The sequence below is a fragment of the Athene cunicularia genome (assembly GCF_003259725.1).
Source record: "Athene cunicularia isolate RWA chromosome Z unlocalized genomic scaffold, athCun1 chrZ_part1, whole genome shotgun sequence".
Classification (NCBI taxonomy): domain Eukaryota; kingdom Metazoa; phylum Chordata; class Aves; order Strigiformes; family Strigidae; genus Athene; species Athene cunicularia.
In genome coordinates this window covers 20,630,326-20,648,853 of record NW_020799142.1, presented here as the reverse complement: position 1 = coordinate 20,648,853, position 18,528 = coordinate 20,630,326, and the positions used below count along the sequence as shown (strand labels likewise).

Below are 18,528 nucleotides of genomic sequence, written 5' to 3'. Positions count from 1 at the left end.
CCTTCGCCGGCAGCGCGGCGTCGGGCTGGGCCGCCACCGCGGCAGCGAGGCCTGGTCTGCGGCTGAGAGGCCGAGGGGCTGGCTGGCGTTCCCGCTCTGCAGTTGTTATTTTGGGGAAAAAGTACTCAGCGATAGGCACAAGAAGTTCTCACTTGTGTGTCCCCTGGAAGCAACCACTGCTGTAGCCCGCCAGGCACATCGCCCTTCCCTGAGATGGCTGCAGCGAGGTGGCGGTGGTTTTGTCAGTGGTCTGTCCACTCCTCCAGGTCATCTCAGTTGCCATAACACAGCTCTGCCAGCCTGCATTAGCCTATGATCCGTGCAGGCAAAGAAAACAAATGCTGTGCTTAAAATATAAGGAGTTCCTGTTGCAGTCTAGTCCAGGATAATAATAAAATGGCTTCCTTGAGGTAGATTTATAAAAACATCTGCAAGTCGCCTGCATGTCACGTGAGAGGCATTCGTTGTTACAAGCCGATAAGGTTGCCAGTAGTTGGCTGCATCTCCTAAGAATATCAAAGTAAACAACTGAAGTACTCCAGTTCCCATCACTCGTCTGAGCCTACTCCTAAGTGGCAACTTGGATCACTTCTGTCTGCCTGCCTTGGCTTCTTGGTTTTCCCAACTGTACCTTTCATTTATTCCTCCAAAGTAGTCATGTTCTTACACAATATATGCTGTCCTGTTGGGCTTTTTTTCTGCAGTAATGCTGCGTTTTTATAATGAGAATACTCAATGAGTTCTGTAACTGCATTTAGATAAACAATAAATTCACATTTTTTACTAGTATTTTAACTCATGACAAACTATCATATGTTGTATGTTTTCTTATGCATGATTTTTAAATGTTCAGAGATAATATTTTTTAAATTTTTTAGATGGAGGAAGGTTGCTCTATTATTTTGAGGGGTGTTTTAGTAAGATATCCCTACAAACATTCACTTTGGAAGTAAATTGCATTTGGGTAGGTGGAAATCATGAGAGCTGGAAGTTAAAATTTTGTTTGTTTTAACTTTTAATGAGTTATGCTTTTAAACTGCATAACTCCTTTTATGGATGTGTCGAAAATGGTCAAGAAGAATTAAACAGTGAAGTAAATGGCTGACAACTTCCCACATAAGACTTGTATGGGGAATACCAGATGATGGAAGAAAGGCAGGAGCTGTTGGTCACCTCTCTTTGACCCATCATTACAAATGAGGTGAATACGGCAGCAGCACCTGTTCCCTTGTACCTTACCTTCCCCCTTGCTCCCACAGACTGGTCTCCTTTGACCCTTTTAAGACCCTGATAGGTATTTCAGCATCTGATAAAGCAATGATAGCAGGTAGAGCTAGACTTCCATAAGAAGTTGCTTCTGCTCTTGTTTTTTCATACTCTCAACAAAATGGCTGCTTCATGAGCCAGTCTTTGACATGCAAAAAAAGAATATGTTTTACAGTGAAAATAGGAATTCCGCAATTTCCTTTGCTTGATGTCTGTTAGTCATAAGAAACCAACTTTACTTTTATTATAACTGGGTAATTCTGTTTTTATCAAATCCCATATACCCATATGTGTGTGTAAGTGAGGTGCAATTTACATAGCCACACAGGGGAGCTACCAAGCCTGGTAGCATCAGCTCATACATGGTTAGTACATGAAAGGAACTGTTTTGCACTCAGGACTTTCCAATTCCAGTCACACACCCACACACCCACCCACACCCATCTGAACTAAAAGTCAGGGAGCACCTGCTCTCTTTTGCCACGCTGGAAATTTCCGTCTCTGTATTCAATGTTTGATTAGATGCTAGCTGCTCTCCTGACTTTCTTCCTTTTCACCCTACTAATTGTAACAATGTAGTGAAGGTATGTCTCAAATTCCTTTGAAACTCATTCACACCTAGTCAGAAAATGCTCTTCAAAGTGAGTTAGACTGTGAAAAGAAACATGTTTCTGTGCTAATGTGACTGAAATGTCTTTGAGTTTTCTGTTGGGCTCTCAGTGTGAGGGTGTGAATGTGGGAGTTGAGAGCTGCTGCAGCATCTGAAACCATTTTTGCCTGGAGTTAATATGTGGAATACTTTCATTGAAAGGCTTGGATTCTCTCCTGAGATTCTTTTGCATGAGCAGCAGACTAACATCTGCGTCTAGACCACAGGCATGGAGTTCTTTTAAACCTCTTCATGTTTGAGAACCTCTGCAGCTCCCAACAAGCATATGTGTTTTCAAAAGGTTGGCAAAGTATATTTCACCTTGCAGGGAGAGAAGTACAAGCAGGCTAGGTGAATAAGATGCTCTTTGCTCTTGGGTGTGACAGCACATTAAATCCCTGGTGACTCCTATGTACTCAGAAGCTGAAAAGTGCTGCTTTATTACGTTCTTATTTAAAGGAACTAAATGTCTTGTGTTCGCTAGGTGCAAGTTGTGACTTAAATACGAAAATTTTAAGAACTGTTCTTGCACCAAGTGGATTGGTAGAATTGCAAGAAGTAACTGTATAAAGATTCTGATATACGCTGATGAGGTGTTGTTGAATAGTTAGCTGTGGAGATGTTAACATCCCTGCAGTATTTGCTTCGAGGGAGGTGGGTCCCTGCTGAATCTGTAAAATAAAGAAATACGCTTACCCACTTTGACTGTTTTTTTATGTGTATAAATACCACAACCATAACTCTACCATTTCCTACCTGTCAGCTAAAATCATGTAAACCTGTTACCAAGACAGTTTAGTGTTTCTGTAGGTTTTGTAGTCCCTGAAAAGTTCTAGTTCATTCATGTTTGTATACTAAACTGACTGTGCATTTACTGTGTCACGCAGTATTATTACTCATATCACATTTCTTGCAGACTAGTCATTTCGCCATGGAAGCTGAAGAAACGATGGAATGTATCCAGGAATTCCCTGAACACTATAAAGTTATTTTGGATAGACTGAATGAACAACGTGAGCAGGACCAGTTTACGGATATCACTCTGATTGTTGATGGTACGTACAGGCCTGAGAACTTGTTGGTATACAAGGAATTCTGAAAGTTATGCTGGAAAGCTATTGGGTTTGTCACAGGTCAGCTTTTAAACTGGGCTGCCAACAAATCTTGGTTCTGTATTATTCTGTGAGTTGCTTATAGAGTTTCACTTAAAATCTTGGGGTGAATAGTCTCCAGCAATGATTAATAATTTTACTTCTGCTTTTCCAAACAAGAAGCTAAATATCTTCAGATAGAAGCCCACTTTCAGACTGCTGTGCTATATTTGAGACTGCTGTGCTATATTGTCTCAGGATTTCCAAAACATTGCAAAATTTTTTTTCCCTAAATTGAGTTGCCTGTTTGCATGCAGAGAACTTGTACAAATATTGTTTTTAAAAACAAAAACGCACCAACCAACCAAAAACCAAAAGAACAAACCTTGAAATAAGACTTACTTCTTACTTCTCTATCTGCCTACTGTTTTAATATATAGGGTAAAAACACTCACTTTTCTTTTTATATGTGTTCTAAGGACATAAATAATTAGTTTAAAAGGATGACAGAGGTATAAGTGCTTATTATCTCTTTAGAAAAGGTGGTGTCTCATAGGTCATATAAGACTACTGTTTTAGAACAAATGAGGACTTCAGTGCAGATAGTGTCCACTAGCACAGACTTAGCTAAAGGAGTATGACCTAAGCTTTAAAAGGATAGCAAGAACTCACTTGAAGGAAAATGGTCCTACAGAGCCCACATTAGAAAAAAGTATGCAAATGAAGAAAAAAATATGCTTCAGGAATTGCTGTAATTTAACTGACAGCACTCACACAGAATTTATCCTGCATGTTTGTTCCTGCTCTGGTACTACCAAACCGATGTGTTGAGATCAAAGCTGCTTTTGTGAGCAGCTCTGTAATTGTAATCCATGTTGCTTCTATCTCTGTCCTATGGAGCCTTATGAATGTTCATGTATGCACTGGGGAGAAGGCAGCATAGTGATGGGGAATACACACAGAGCAGAACCACTTGCTCTTGGGTGTGCTGGTCTGCAGTGGTATTGGCGCTTGCAGAATTGGTGATAAAATGCATCAGTCTGTAAGAGTAACAGTAAACAAGGAGAACCTGGATAAAACCTGAGAGCTGAGCCCAAGACATACAGGAGTTTGCTTAGGAATTTCCCATAACTTAAATATCTGAAAAGAGAAACATGAGAGTGAGTCCTCCAGCTGATTGAGTTGCAGAGCTTCAGCAAGGGACAGGCTAGCTGCAGTAGTATCCTGTGTTACAAGGAGACACATTAAATGAGCATATGCTGCTGGAATGGGTTTGTAGACTGTGGTCTCTCTTCTGCTTCTGCACTTATTCTGCACAATGAGTGAGGAAGGTGTTGCCCTAATCCAAAATTTCTGTCTCTGTAGGTCACCATTTCAAAGCTCATAAGGCTGTTCTTGCTGCTTGTAGCCAGTTCTTCTACAAATTCTTCCAAGACTTCACTCAGGAGCCTTTGGTGGAGATTGAAGGTAATCTGATTTGTGCAAATAAAAATCTTCAGATCTGTGTGCCCAAGGTAGAAATTAATGTAGTATCCTTGCTACAGGATTATGTATGTGCATGGTCATATCAATTGACTTACTAGATCTTAGCTCTTGAGTTGTTCTGAGGCAGCTACCACCACTGGAAAAGAACTCGCCCTGAAGAAAAATAAAAAGAGCAGTGTTGAGTTATATCTTTTGAAAGGGAAAGTTGTGGGTTTTTTTTCTTCTTCCCCCTGGTATATGATGGCTAATAGAGGTCAGGCAGACCCTCTATGTTTTTATGACTAGCAGTGTGACATACAATCTTCCCTGATAACAGCCATTCTGGTCAGGTGAAAAAGGCTGCCGGTGACGGCCAGTGGCAGATGGCTTGGCTGGGATGCAAGAACTGGACAGATAGAGCAGTACTTGCCTGGTAGGTAGGGATCAAATTCCTGGAGCAGTATTTCATCCTCTAGTAACTTGCTGCTTAGGGTTCTCTTGAGAGACAGACTGTATTTTTGTGTTTATTTTTTATTATTCAAACAGCTTTTGTCTATCTTATCCTTCCTTTTATCTTTATTGTGGCATAACTCTGTAGTTGTTCCAGATTCACATGTTTCTGTAGTAGACTTTTTATTCTAACATGAGCCTTTTAGAGTGTCATCTTTATGAAACTGGCAGCTACAGTACTGTGGGCAAAATCATGAACAGTCAAGTGTGCAAGATTCATTAGATAGTTGAGACTGAGGAATTGCTAGAAGAAACTTGTTTTTCTTGCCGGTATACAGGTGTAAGTAACATGGCATTTCGTCACTTAATTGAGTTCACCTATACAGCAAAACTAATGGTCCAAGGTGAGGAAGAAGCAAATGATGTTTGGAAAGCAGCTGAGTATCTACAGATGTTGGAAGCAATCAAAGCACTTGAAATCAGGTAAGCATGTAAGCCTCTTCTCAATGCTGAAATCCAGAGTCAGAAGAATCTTTTTAGGAGAGCTAACTGCCTGTATTTTGCAGTGCTGTTCCTTATCCTGGAACCACCTAGACTTTTGTGGGACCATATAATCTTCTAATATAAGATATGGGTCAGAAGTATACAGGCTGAAAAACAAATGTCACATTCTTTGTGCTGGAACTTGATGACAAGTGACATCACTGGTAAATATTCAGACATTGTAGGGTTGTAACTGTGGTAACTAATACCAGGTCTCTGTACTATCTGAATGCCCACACCTGATCGAGAGCTGGGTGTACAGTGACAAGGTGCCTCAGGTAATTAGACCGCAATAACAAGCTTGTGCTGGTGTCTTGTCTTCATACAGCTTTCTGTTGTTGATGAGAGAACAAGCAGTGATCTTAAAACTTCTTGCTGCAAAACTAACCTCTCAAACTTCTTGAATGAATGTAACTGTTATGATGAGTTTTATATGGGATCAATACTTCATCAAATATTGCTCTGACATCTCTTACCCAGTACCAGGAACTGTGCTCCATCACCAGACTCCACCCTGAGAAAAGCCGATGCCAGTGCCATCATGCTGGTTTTCTTCCCCTTCCTTTCCTTCCACGCTTTCTTCTCTTTACTGTTGCTTTCTCTTCTAGATGTCCTGAAGGTCTTTTTATTCCATTTTGTCTCCCTGTAGACACATTGGCCAAGGAGAATGGCATTGGCCCCAAGTTCTTCTAGTAGCCAGTTAACATTTTGTTTAATAAAAACCTCAATGACATAATACAGTGGAAACTTGATTTTTCAACATTTATTTCTAAATTAAGTTATTCTGTCCTTATTTTGTGCTTATTCTGTGGATTGGCAGTAGCGCTGAATAAGTATGTCATTTTTTTTTTAATAGGAAAGATAAGGGATTGTGCATTTCTAATCCAACCTTCCAACCCCACAACCACCCTTTTTTTGATATTAAGTATGGTACTACCAAAATATTCTTTTCAGTTCAGGAAAAGAAAGCAGACCTTTGCTGTCTGCCTGAGAAATTTAAAAGAAACTTGAAACTGAAAAAGCTTGTTCTCATTAGTATTACTTTGGGTCACTGTACATCAGTAGAGCTGTTGAACCAGGATTTAGATTCATCCATCAAGCTAAACTGTCCAGCCTGCAGTTATTTCACACTATTGTATAATTTTAAGCAGTTTGTTGGTTATAAATCATTAGTAAATGCTGTAATTTTTAGGCTACAAGGAAAGAAATATTTTGCTTAACAAATACTCATGCAAGTCAGTCTATTCTTTACTTATTTCCATTGTTGATAGATTTTGAAATTTTTTTTTTGCAATAATTTGTTTGGTTTATTTTGTGGGGTTTTTTTTGGTTAGACAAACTTGAGTACCATTGTCAGTCTGTTTTCTGCCCTGCAGTAAGAGGGGGAAGAATTGCAATACAGTTCCTCAGTCAGAGCTTTGACTGAAAGCAGTAAGCTTCAGAAACTTCAGATGAAGTAGATAATCTTATAGAACTAATTATTTGTATCATGCATCAGAGTTGCACGCACATCATATAATCTAGACTAGAAGGAAAATAAGCAGCCATTCCTTAAAGTGTGGTCGTGTGTGTCCCCATTCAAAGTTTCACACAGTGTGGTCAAGGACGGTATTCTCTTTGCTGAGCAGATTATTCTTTTGGTATGTGATCCTGGAGCCCCTTGCAGTAATGTGCAAAGTAACTGTCACCTTCTAGACATCAGAAATCCAGGCTAGATGAAGGTTAGCTGCTCTGTTTTCCGATGTCTGAATAAAGTGCAATTTAATGAGCTGTATCGCATATTAGAACATTATCCACACATCTCTGACATATGACTTGCAGATACTCAGCGAAGCCTTATTTTCTCCTATTACTAGAAAACATGAAAGTATTAGGGAGTAGATGACATGAAATGATTCATTGGGCTGCAAGTACTCATCAGACAGCTTGTTCCTGTCAGCCTGATTTGAGGGGAAGATAGCCACTCACTTCAAAATCGATAATCAGTAGTAAAACCTCCAACACATAAGTGCTGTGGATGATCTTGAGGGTATGACTTGAAAGTATTGGCCCATTCAGCTCTGTCTGGGAGATGCAATGCTATCTGACATCTTGGAGTAAAGGGGTTGTATGTGTGATGCAGTGAGAACAGGGACAGAGCTGGGGTTTGTGTTTAAGCCCAGAAAATTAAACTAGAATACTCTCTCCACATCTCAGTGGCTTTTATTTTTTACCTCGGCTGTTAGCTGTGTGCTTTCCTGAAATACAAGATATTATTATAATCATTGTGTGAAGTCACAGCTGTAGTGTTTTCTAACAAGCTGTAAGTGCTCCAGGCAATTGCACCAGAGCTTAAGAGGTGAATAGCGTGGGAAGGACTTGAATCTTATTTTGAATGGGCAGGGCAAAGAACTCCTTCCTTCAGGGAAGTTTTCTTTACAAGTACAGAATTTCACAAGTTTCTTAGATAAACCTGTGTCATTAGGTTAACTGGCCTTTCTTCTTGATAAGTGTTTAGTATCATTGAAGCAGAGCTACTTAAAATACTTTAGTAGCCTTATGTCAAAGGCTCCACAGCTCTAACCATGCTATTTTACAGATCTAAGGAGTATAGATTAAGGACAAATTAGCTTCTGACATGCACATAGATTATCATGTGGTCATTCAGTCAGAAACAGCTAGAGAACACTGGATGCAGAAGCTCAGGCAGGAATTGTATGTCAGTGTTTATAGATCATAACCATGTTTATGCAAATGCTTTACAGGAACAAAGAAAGCTCATCAACCTTAGAATCAAATCAAGAACAAGGTAAAAATAAGCCAAAAAAGAGGAAGATAGCTGAAACCTCTAATGTTATCACAGAAACACTACCATCTGCAGAATCGGAGCCTGTTGAAATTGAGGTTGAGATTGCTGAAGGCACGATTGAAGTGGAAGATGACAACATTGAAACACTTGAAGAAGTAGCTTCTGCAGAGCAATCCATAAAGTACATACAGACAACGGGTACATCAGATGAATCTGCTTTGGCTCTTTTGGCAGATATCACCAGCAAGTATCGTCAGGGAGAGAGAAAATGCCAGATCCAAGAAGGTGATAGTGCAACTGATCCCTCATGCAAACAGGTAGAAGGTATTGAAATTGTGGAACTACAGCTGTCGCACGTGAACAATTTATTCCACTGTGAGAAATGTAACCGTTCGTTTAAATTGTTTTACCATTTTAAGGAACACATGAAAACACACTCTACTGAGAGTTACAAGTGTGACATATGCAATAAAAGGTACCTACGAGAGAGTGCTTTGAAACAGCACCTCACCTGTTACCACTTCGATGAAGGTGGTGCCAGCAAGAAGCAAAGACCTGGCAAAAAAATACATATATGCCAGTACTGTGATAAGCAGTTTGACCACTTTGGACATTTTAAAGAGCATCTCCGGAAGCACACAGGTAGGAGTACTGCTATAGTCCTGTCCTTGTGGCCTTGGCTCTAGTATTTTGGATTTTTGTGTGTTTTGGGGAAATAGAGAATATGCTGAAGAGAACACAAGTCCTGAGTGCTAGAAATACTTGGCTTCTAGTTACAACTAGAATGCTGGTTTGTCTTTTTGTTCATTTATTTGTTTTGTTTTCCACTGACATAAATTTTAGAAGGATTGAGGTGGTTAAGAATAGGTATCTAAAACCAGAAAGCACTTACAAAGCTTCTCTTAAAAATAATTTCTTGGGGGATGTTTCCTTCTTCAAAAGTACCAAACTGAAGAGCTACATTTATTTTCATAATGCTGCTAGTAAATGTTTCTGTTGAAATATAATCTGAACTGTGAGCTTCTCAGTGGAATAACATTTAGAGAGTTTCTTTATATAACAGAACTTCTGAGGAAATGCCTATTAATGCATTAGGCACTATATACCCTCTAAAAATACTCTCTTGTGCCATCTGGTTTCAAAAGTTTCACCTTTGTGCTTGACACTTCATCTATGATTTGATTTTTCTTTGTTACTTAGCACAACAAAACCTTTCTAGTGACTAGTACACTTCTTTTACTGTGAAATCTGCCTCTCAAATCTGGATAGCATCTTTTGGGTACAAAATGACTTGTGTTCCTTCTTTATAACATGGGAGGTTAAGATGCTACTTCTTCATCTCACTGAAAAGTCTGCTATCTGAACAGGTACTGAGCAATATACAGATAACTCTGAATGTAAAATACATGTGGTCCTGATCTTCCAGATGTTTTTGTTTAATATGTCAGTCATCAGTAAGAATTAAATGGAGGGTAGCAGCCCTGTTTCTTTTGCAGCTTCTTATTGTTAAAGCCTTTTAATTCTAATTTCTTTATATCCATGTATGGTACTGTTGATTATTGATGACACTGTGTCCAGTCTATTCACAATAGCCCCTTAAAAGTTCTATTGATAAACAGTCTTTGGCAAATTTTTACCACTTATGAGGGAGGGAGTGTTTCTCCATTATAAGCTATCCAAATACAAGCTCCTTAACAAAAGTCGTTATAGAGAAAAATTTGTGGCAGATTAGCAGAGTAACTCAAATAGCACAATACATTGGTTGCTGTTGCAACAAAGGGGTTTTGGGACAAAGTATCTGTCATGGTTTAAACCCGGCTGACAGCCAAACACCACGCAGGTGCTTGCTCACCCTCCTCTGCCCCAGCAGATGGGGGAGAGAATTGGAGAATTAAAGATGAGGAGATTTGTAGGTTGATATAAAAACAAATTAATAATTGAAGTAAAATAAATAAAAAGCAATAGTAATAATAGAATATAGAAATGAGTAATGCACAATGCAATTGCTCACCACTTGCCAACCAATGCCTAGCCCATTCCCAGCTAATCATCCCAGAGAAGAGAAAATCCTGAAACCACAATCCTGAAAGAGAGACCCAGCTGCCTAGCCCACCCTCATTTGTAAACTGAGCATGACGATACGTGATATGCAATACTACATTAGCCAATTTGGGTCCGTTGCTCTGGCTATGCTCCCTCCCAGCTTTTTGTGCATCTGTGTGCTAGCAGGACATGGGAAGTTGAAATATCCTTGATTTCTTAGCAATAACTAAAACCATCATTATATTAACTTCTAATACCAAATCCCATACTGAATCCAAAGCCCAGCACTATTCTAGCTACTAAGAATTAGCTCTATCTCAGTTGAAACCAGGACAACAATTTAGCATATCACAGGAGTACAGAGTACTTTTTAAATATGTATTGATATGAGTATAATGCATGAAGTCATTCCAGTCTAGCATTTTCAAAAGCCTTAAGCTTAAAATCAAAGTGGATTTACCACTGGTCCTAAGACCAGTGGAAAAATTCCCATTCAGCCAAAGGATTTCTAAGTTCTGAATTCTGTATAGCACTGGCTGAAAGTTGAAATGAAATAAAAAGCCTGAGAGAAAATGTCCTACAAAGTATTTGATCCTGTTGCTGCTTAATCACAACATCAACAATAACATGAAAGTAGTGCCTGGGGTAGAAGTAGACACCTTATCAAGTGTTGATAGTTCTTTTTGATCTAGGAGTTTGACATTACCAATGGCTATCATCTTTGTTTGTCCTGTGAGTTACTTATGATTGGCAAGTGAAATATCACCCATTCTCATTGAGGGAGAAAACAGTAATCATTATATCAGGCTATAAATCTCCCTCTTCATAAATTCTCACTTAGATGAGACTAAACTCATAGCTGGATGACATGTAGGGGAGGAGAAGCAAGTTGCCACCCTTAGAGGAGTTTAGCTGCTGGCTTGCCAGCGTGTTTCTCAGAGAAGATAGCTGGTGTGCTCTCTGTGTTTTCCATCACTGCTATGGCTGGTGCAGCATAGGTCACAGCATTGGTTTGCACTGTGCAAGAAGTCACACAATGTCTTTTGGCCTTTGGATATTGCCACCAGTGTCTTTAAATTGTCACTTTTGGACACTTTCAGCAGAATATGTTGGAGATTGCTGAAGAATTTGAGTAAAAATAGAATAAATCTGTACCTGACTGGTGCCTTGCTCCAAGTAAGTATTTAAATGTGACCAGATCACAGGGCAGCTGAAGGCCTGTGGTGTGAATTTTGCTCTGTAGTATCCACTGGTTGCTTGGGCAAAGTCCATGATTTTTGACTTGCTAGACTGATGTCAGTTCAGCATCCTCTGCAATATATGTACAACAGTCTCCAAAAACATAGCATTTTGTAACCATTAAGATGAATTTTCCCACTATTTAACATTTTTCTCTTGCCTTTAGGTGTATGTTGTGGTTTAACTCCAGCTGGCAATTAAGTACCACACAGCTGTTCACTTGCTCCTTACCCCACAGTGGGATGGGGGAGAGAATCAGAGGGCAAAAAAGTAAAACTTGTGGGTTGAGATAGAGACAGTTTAATAGGACAGAAAATAAAGGGGAAAATAATAATAGATTATACAAAACAAGGGATGCATAGTACAATTGCTTGCCACTTGCTGACTGATGCCCAGCCAATCCCTGAGCCAGAGCCCTCTGGCCATCTCCCCCCAGTTTATATACCAGGCATGATGTTGTAAGGTATGGAGTATCCCTTTGGCTTGTTTGGGGCAGCTATCCTTGCTGTGTCCCCTCCCAGCTTTTTGTGTGTTCCCAGCCTCAGGGAAACATCTAAAACATCAGTGTGTTATCAACGTTATTGATCGTCCTAAATCCAAAACACAGCAGTATACCAGCTTCTAGGCAGACAATTAACTTTATTCCAGCTGAAACCAGGACAGTGTATAAATAAGAATTATAGGCTACTTATGGATTTCTTTTGAAAAGCTAATTAGGAACTTCTGAATGTATTTCTGATAATACAGGTTTGTTGACTTTCCATCTCAATAACTGCTGCATTCCTGAAGATGCAGGCTTTTAAACTAGCTAGGATAGATTCTTATGTTATTCACTGAAATGCCTCAGCCTCTTTTAGAGTTCATTAAGCTGTTTGTTTCATCAGTGATGTTGGTGTCAGTACCTTCACAGATCAATAATCAGACTTTCAGGAGAAACACACTGTTCCTAATTTTTTGTACTTTCATATCATTGAATTTCATTGTGTTTGTGCATGATGAAATTACTAAACAGAGATGCCATTTGTTCTTTGTTACTACATGATGACAGTAATGACAATATACTACTTTGGATGGAAAAAGAGATTACCTCCTTCTAGCCTCCCCTGTTGTTGTCCTTAGCTGGCTTCTGTGTTTGGTACTGCGTTTGAAATGAAGTGACCGAACTGAAAAGGATTGTTTATCTTCCTTGTGTCCGTTTCTGTCCCTCTATGCTTTCTCTTCACTGTATTTTCAGCGGGTGGTGGTAGTGTGTGTGTGTTTGTTTTAATACTGATGCATTGCTGATTTGTGGCCAAACTTCTTCTGTGCCAAATTCTTTTTCTGGAGCTCAGTTTCAACTCTCAAGCATAAACTGTTACTGTTCTTGAAAATAAAACTTTGTATTATTTAAATACTTCCTTCTTTAATGTGTCACTGTGTATTTACTAATGTTGATTCTTTATGCATAAATATTATCAGACTAAAATACAGAAATAGCTGCTGTTTCTGTAAGATTTATTCTGTAGGAATAGTAATCTCATTTCCATGAAAAGCTAAGTGTACCTTAAACGGCCCTGGTAATTGTTGCATTGGGTTTTTTTCTACATCAGACTTATGACTCGGCATTAGAATTTTTTTTCCTTTTTATTTCTAGAAATAAACTTTATTCTACAGGAGAAAGATATTCTAGATAATCTAGTTGGCCACATCTTTACAGCATATTTATCAACCTACACAAAAAGGAGAGAGTGGAAGAAGAGAACTGGCTGGTTTTATTACATTTACAAGTCCCTGTATCTGTCTTAACAGGTGAAAAACCATTTGAATGTCCAAACTGCCATGAACGTTTTGCTAGGAATAGTACACTCAAGTGTCACCTGACAGCCTGTCAGTCTGGAGCTGGAGCTAAAAAAGGAAGAAAGAAGCTGTACGAATGTCAGGTGGGTAATGGAAGTAGCAGAGTCAGAGGCTAGATACCTCCTTCCTGTGCTGAGGGAGTGTGGGATACTAAACAGAAAGGGCAACAAGAGTGGGCTTATGTCTCAAAGAACTACTTTTAGTAAAATAAATGAGGATCACATTCAAACACAACATGCAGATTAATTCTTGTATCTAAGTAATTCCATTTAAAATACGGAATTACTGATACGGAGCGTTGTTATACTTAGAGAGATTTTTATGGGTAGGTAAATGTTCATATGCATTTTACTGATGTTTCTGCTTCTTTTTCAAGGTTCTTGATGCACTGACCTAGTCCTTTCCCACTTGTGAGCACACTTTATTAAAGTCAAAAATACAATACTATTTTATTTCCTATTTTATTCTTCTTGATACCAATATATTGACTTTGTCTGGAAAATCATTCCAATTTATGACAATCTGCAATGTCTTTTAAGCAAATATAAATGCAGTACATGGATAGCTAGGGTACTTGGTCACTATATGTAACTGGCATTTGAATAGCTGCCCAGATAAATCTTACTTAGCTTTTAAAAGCTGATTCTGGAGAGATAGAAAATACAAGAGCTGAGGTTGGTTAAATCATTTTCATTTGCTGTTTTGCTGCCCCACTGCTGTGACAGTCTCAAATAAGAACACACCTCTTTTTTGCCTTCAACCCCTCCCTCCTTGTCTCTTGCTCTCCTTCCCTCCCACACCGCCCACCCAGGGCTCTTACCTTCTTCAGTTCACAGAATGGATGTGGTTTGAGGGTAAATTGGATTGTGTCTTAAAGAAAACTGCTGGATGTCACTTTATTGGCTCTAAAAGAGAGAGCAATCTCATTCACAGAAAGCATTGAATACTACAGGAGATTAATTAATTTTGTGTTGCTAATCAAATCATTTAATAAGTTTCAGTGATGCTGTTGCATCATTTAGTTGTTATGGTAGCCTGAAGTTAATTCTTGGGAGTCTATCCTTGTCTTAAAGGTGTTTGTTCTGAATGCGAGAATTACTGTATAACACAAAGGTTGTACCTAACAGCTTCATTGAGCGTACTGTTTTGTCTTTGTGTCCCTCTGGTCTAATCACTTTGTCATGGCTTTTTAAGTTTTTACCACATCCTCTCAGATGTTGTGAATGTGGATTAGTGTTTCTTCAGCCCATGGAAACTATAGCCATTCTTGGATAATTTTTTTTTCCTCAATTTTTTCTCTCTTTAGAACTAAATTTGAATAGTGTTTGATAAATAAATCTTGGCTCACTGAACAAAGAGGAGAACAAAATTGTGCTTCCTTGATGAGCAGTTTTGGTGCTCTTCAGTGTATGCCTTGAGTACTGAATTTGGCTCCACATGGCAAGAACAAACATTTTGTGCTTAGGCATTAGCAGTGGTCATTACCTTATTTATGACTAAGTAATTTTGAGTGCTTATCTATAAGGCTAGTATTTTAAGAAATGTTCAACCTCTTTCTAAAGCATGAGCCTGGGATGACAAAAGCATGGATGGCACTAGCATCATAAACCCATTTTAGCAGACTTCAGACAGCAAACTGGAGATACTTAGCTCCACTACACAGACCTGTTCTTGAGTTAATCCCTGTTATCCTTCTGTGCTGCTGCTGAAAATGATGAGAAGATAGAACGTTCTGTTTCAGAACTATTTGTCAGCAGGGATGGGGCATTGAAACGTGTTCTTTGCTGCTTTGCACAGACAGGAACAGTTGCATGGACAAAGAGCCTGTTTCTTTACTCCAAGCCTGACTCTACACCACATTTCTCTCTTCTACCCTGGCATCTCAATTGTTTCTGCAGTGTTGTTTTCAGGCTAGTTACCTCAGTGCCAGCTGAAGGGAAGGAAGTGTGCTCAGTGTTTTGTGAAAATAGTGTGTCTGCAGGTGAGGGAGTACTTTTAGCTCAAAGGGAATTAAAGGGGTGGAGTTTTAAGATATTTCTTCTGCTGAAATCTCTCAAGTGGTTTTTTGAAATGGGTGAATGGGAGAGTTCCATCTAGCCTGTTAAACCTCACAGCGCCATGAGCAAATGAAAGCTGATAAGGAAAAGTTGGCTAGTAATACCACATCTAGAACTTTGGTAAAAGCACAGTTTGCATTACGCTTTAATTGTACAGTATTATTACAAAAATAGCTTTCCACACAAAACTCTGGCACTAAACATTTATTGGGGTGTGATACTGTTTATGAATTTCACATATGGTTAAAATATAACTCAAATGCTGTACTGACTCTTAAATTTTGTAGGTATCCTGTGTATGCACAACTCAAAGTATCACACTGTTTCTTAAAAAGGAAGGAATATCAGGTCTTCTGTCCATCTGAAGCTGAATTCTCAGCTTTTACTGCTAACATAAATGATTTTTTTTAAATCCAAGTAGCAAGAAGCTATACTATGTGAAGCCATGATCTGAAATAGGCACTATACTTTGTCATATTTCTGTTGTCGCTGTTTAACAACATACTGTGTCTTTCGTTTCAGGTTTGTAACAGTGTGTTTAACAGCTGGGATCAGTTCAAAGATCACTTGGTAATACACACCGGTGACAAGCCCAATCATTGTACCTTATGTGATTTGTGGTTTATGCAAGGCAGTGAGCTGAGAAGGCATCTCAAAGAAATACACAATATTTCAGAACGAATAGTGACAGAAGAGTTTCTTCCAGTGGAAGCTGAGCCAGTAACATCAATGACTATAATAGAACAAGTGGAGCAAGTCCATGTCTTGCCAGTAATTCAGGTACAAGTGGATCCTGCACAGGTAACTGTGGAACAGATGCACCAGGATCTCATACAGGACAATCAAGTGAAAGGCACACAGATGGAGGAACTGCAAGAACAGGTGCAAATTAGTTACTTGGAAGTTGAACACATTCAGACTGGACAAGGTGCTGAAGTTCATGTGGAGCAGTTGCATGTTGAGCATGTAAATCAAATACAGATGGAAGAAGTACAGGCAGAACTTATAGATGGAACAGACCTTGAACAAGTAGAGTATGAAAGTGTTGATCCAGGAGAAGCACAAGAAAAGGAACCTAGTCGAGTAGATAATGCAGATAAGGAAGATAATGAACAAGCTGAAGACTTAAAAACTCAACAGTCAGTGGACACACAGAATGAAAAGGTGGATGACTAAGACAGTTAACCACACTGTGCAGTTTTAGGAGTGAAATACCAAATTATTTTTGTTAACTTTTACATTGGTTTTTGAACTGTCAGTGGTCACCTTTCCAATATGCTGTCCTTAGGAAGCTGGACAAGTGGACCAAAGTTAGCTTTCTTCATGTACAGCTAAACTTCTCTCATATGTGAAAAATAACTTTCCCATTCATGTAATACCATGCAACAGGAACTACCACAGACATTGACAGCTTTCTGAGGATTTTAGTAATGAAATCTTTTATCGTTACACCATCCCTGGGTATATGTAAGAGTAATTTCACCTCTTTTCCTCTTGCAATAGAAGAAAACTCTCGTTATAGATTTGCAGAGTGTCTGTGGCAGAAGAATCAGTAACATCTGGTGGGTTCTATTGTAAGTGGCAATTGAGTACCTGTGAATTTTCAGATCAGACTGCTGTGGGGCAAAAACTTTGTTGCTGGAGGTCTCTGAGCACAAAAATCCTGTGCCTTTTCGACATTGACTGGCTAGATTTCCACAAAGTTCCTAGAGTGTTCAAGAACCTACTTCAGCAAAAGGCCATGTAGGTCATGTTGTAGTGCTTTATATTTTTGCTTAAAATTGTCAGCTACTGATGTATTCTTTTTTGCATAAAATTGAGAGGCATGGGGCTGAGGGAAGAAACAGGTTCTGCATGGAAACCGCAGGACTCTCTAAAAAGTACACTATAAAATAGAAGAAGCAGAATGTGTTAAACATGAGCTGGAAGAAAAATACCAGCAGTTTTCTCCTATGTATTGTTGTCTTTGAAACTTAATATGCTTAAACATAAATACATAGGTAACTTACCTATATGGTATCAGGTTCCTGGTCTTTTGAAATTAGTCCTGACACTTGACACAAAGATGTGCTAAACATAAAATTAAAAGCCATAGGTATGAATGCTAAACTGTGGATTTAAAAATAGAAGTGTAAATAATTTAATGTTAGACAATAAAACAATGCCAACCATAAAATGTTGCATTACTTGCTTCATCCAATAAATTAGGAACAACTGAGTGACTGGTAATTACAGTGCCAGCTTCCAGTAGTAAGAATCAGTCTCATTTTTAGTAAGATTAATAACTCTTTACTGTAAAGTTAGATTTACTTAGAAAAATAATTGTCTAGCTCTATGTCCAAGGATGCTAAGGACTTCTAATTATCAATTACTGCCTTGAGATTAGAGGTGCTCCACACTTCTGAAAAACTTTATTTTCAAAGCCTTAACTGAAGGGAGGAATTTTTGCAAGGATGTTCCCTAATGCTTTTGGTAATCTCTAGTCAAAACCAGGCTTTTCTATTCAAACTTCTCCAAATGCAGAATTATTTCCTGGGATTTATGCTTTTATTTAGTCTAGTTCAAAATTATTCTTGTGTTTCATCGTAGCCTTTGAGAAACTGTTGCAAAACAAACATGGCTCTCAATTAAAATTTTAAACAATTCTATTAATGTAACTTGCGTTCTTTTCCATGATGTTTTGTGTTTTCTGAGATGCAGGTAATATGTGATGAGTTTTTGTGCAGAGGGAAGAATGTGGCCCAATGTTAATAATGAAAGTAAAAGTTGGCTATTGTATTTAAACCTGGCTTTCAATAACATGGAGGGGACAGACCTGCTTAGCTGCATAACTCTAGGTTATTTGTATCTAGACGTGAGATCTGTACCTTTGAATTAAAGGGACAATCTGGCTGTGTGTCTAACCAATGAAACTAGCTTTTAGGTAATTTCAGTCCAGTGTACATTGAGCAGTTATGGTACTGGTAGCAGGTCTGTAGTTTGGTAAGCACAGTCAGGCTATTTCTTTGTTCTGTTTGATCTCCCCTTTTCAACAACAGTTCAGAGAAATGATGCTCTGTTGTTATGTCCAGTGCTACCCCATCCAGACTCCCACTGAGCCTG

The 18,528-nt window shown here is 38.8% G+C and overlaps 1 protein-coding gene across 3 annotated transcripts; it reads left to right on the top strand.

Moving 5' to 3' along the window:
• The first annotated feature begins 1,097 nt into the window (after positions 1-1,097).
• Positions 1,098-18,221, top strand: ZNF131 (zinc finger protein 131). 3 transcript variants are annotated; one of them, XM_026865367.1, is made up of 8 exons: positions 1,098-1,201; positions 2,832-2,970; positions 4,372-4,473; positions 5,259-5,403; positions 8,208-8,568; positions 8,671-8,893; positions 13,322-13,452; positions 15,949-18,221. In XM_026865367.1, exons 2-8 carry the CDS (start codon positions 2,847-2,849, stop codon positions 16,600-16,602), a joined length of 1,740 nt encoding a protein of 579 aa, XP_026721168.1. In that variant the 5' UTR covers positions 1,098-1,201; positions 2,832-2,846; the 3' UTR covers positions 16,603-18,221. The 3 variants fall into 3 exon arrangements, with proteins under 3 accessions (XP_026721168.1, XP_026721166.1, XP_026721167.1); XM_026865365.1 differs by having other exon boundaries at positions 8,208-8,893; XM_026865366.1 differs by lacking the exon at positions 1,098-1,201 and adding an exon at positions 2,238-2,266 and having other exon boundaries at positions 8,208-8,893.
• Positions 18,222-18,528: the final 307 nt, after the last annotated feature.

What these genes read in the sequence shown, in the direction of transcription:
- ZNF131 (XM_026865365.1), top strand. Translation starts at nt 2,847, where the DNA reads ATGGAAGCTGAAGAAACGATGGAATGTATCCAGGAATTCCCTGAACAC. An exon ending in GCATCTCCGGAAGCACACAG is followed by an intron (nt 8,894 to 13,321) that starts GTAGGAGTACTG and finishes CTGTCTTAACAG; the next exon opens with GTGAAAAACCATTTGAATGT. An exon ending in AGAAGCTGTACGAATGTCAG is followed by an intron (nt 13,453 to 15,948) that starts GTGGGTAATGGA and finishes CTTTCGTTTCAG; the next exon opens with GTTTGTAACAGTGTGTTTAA.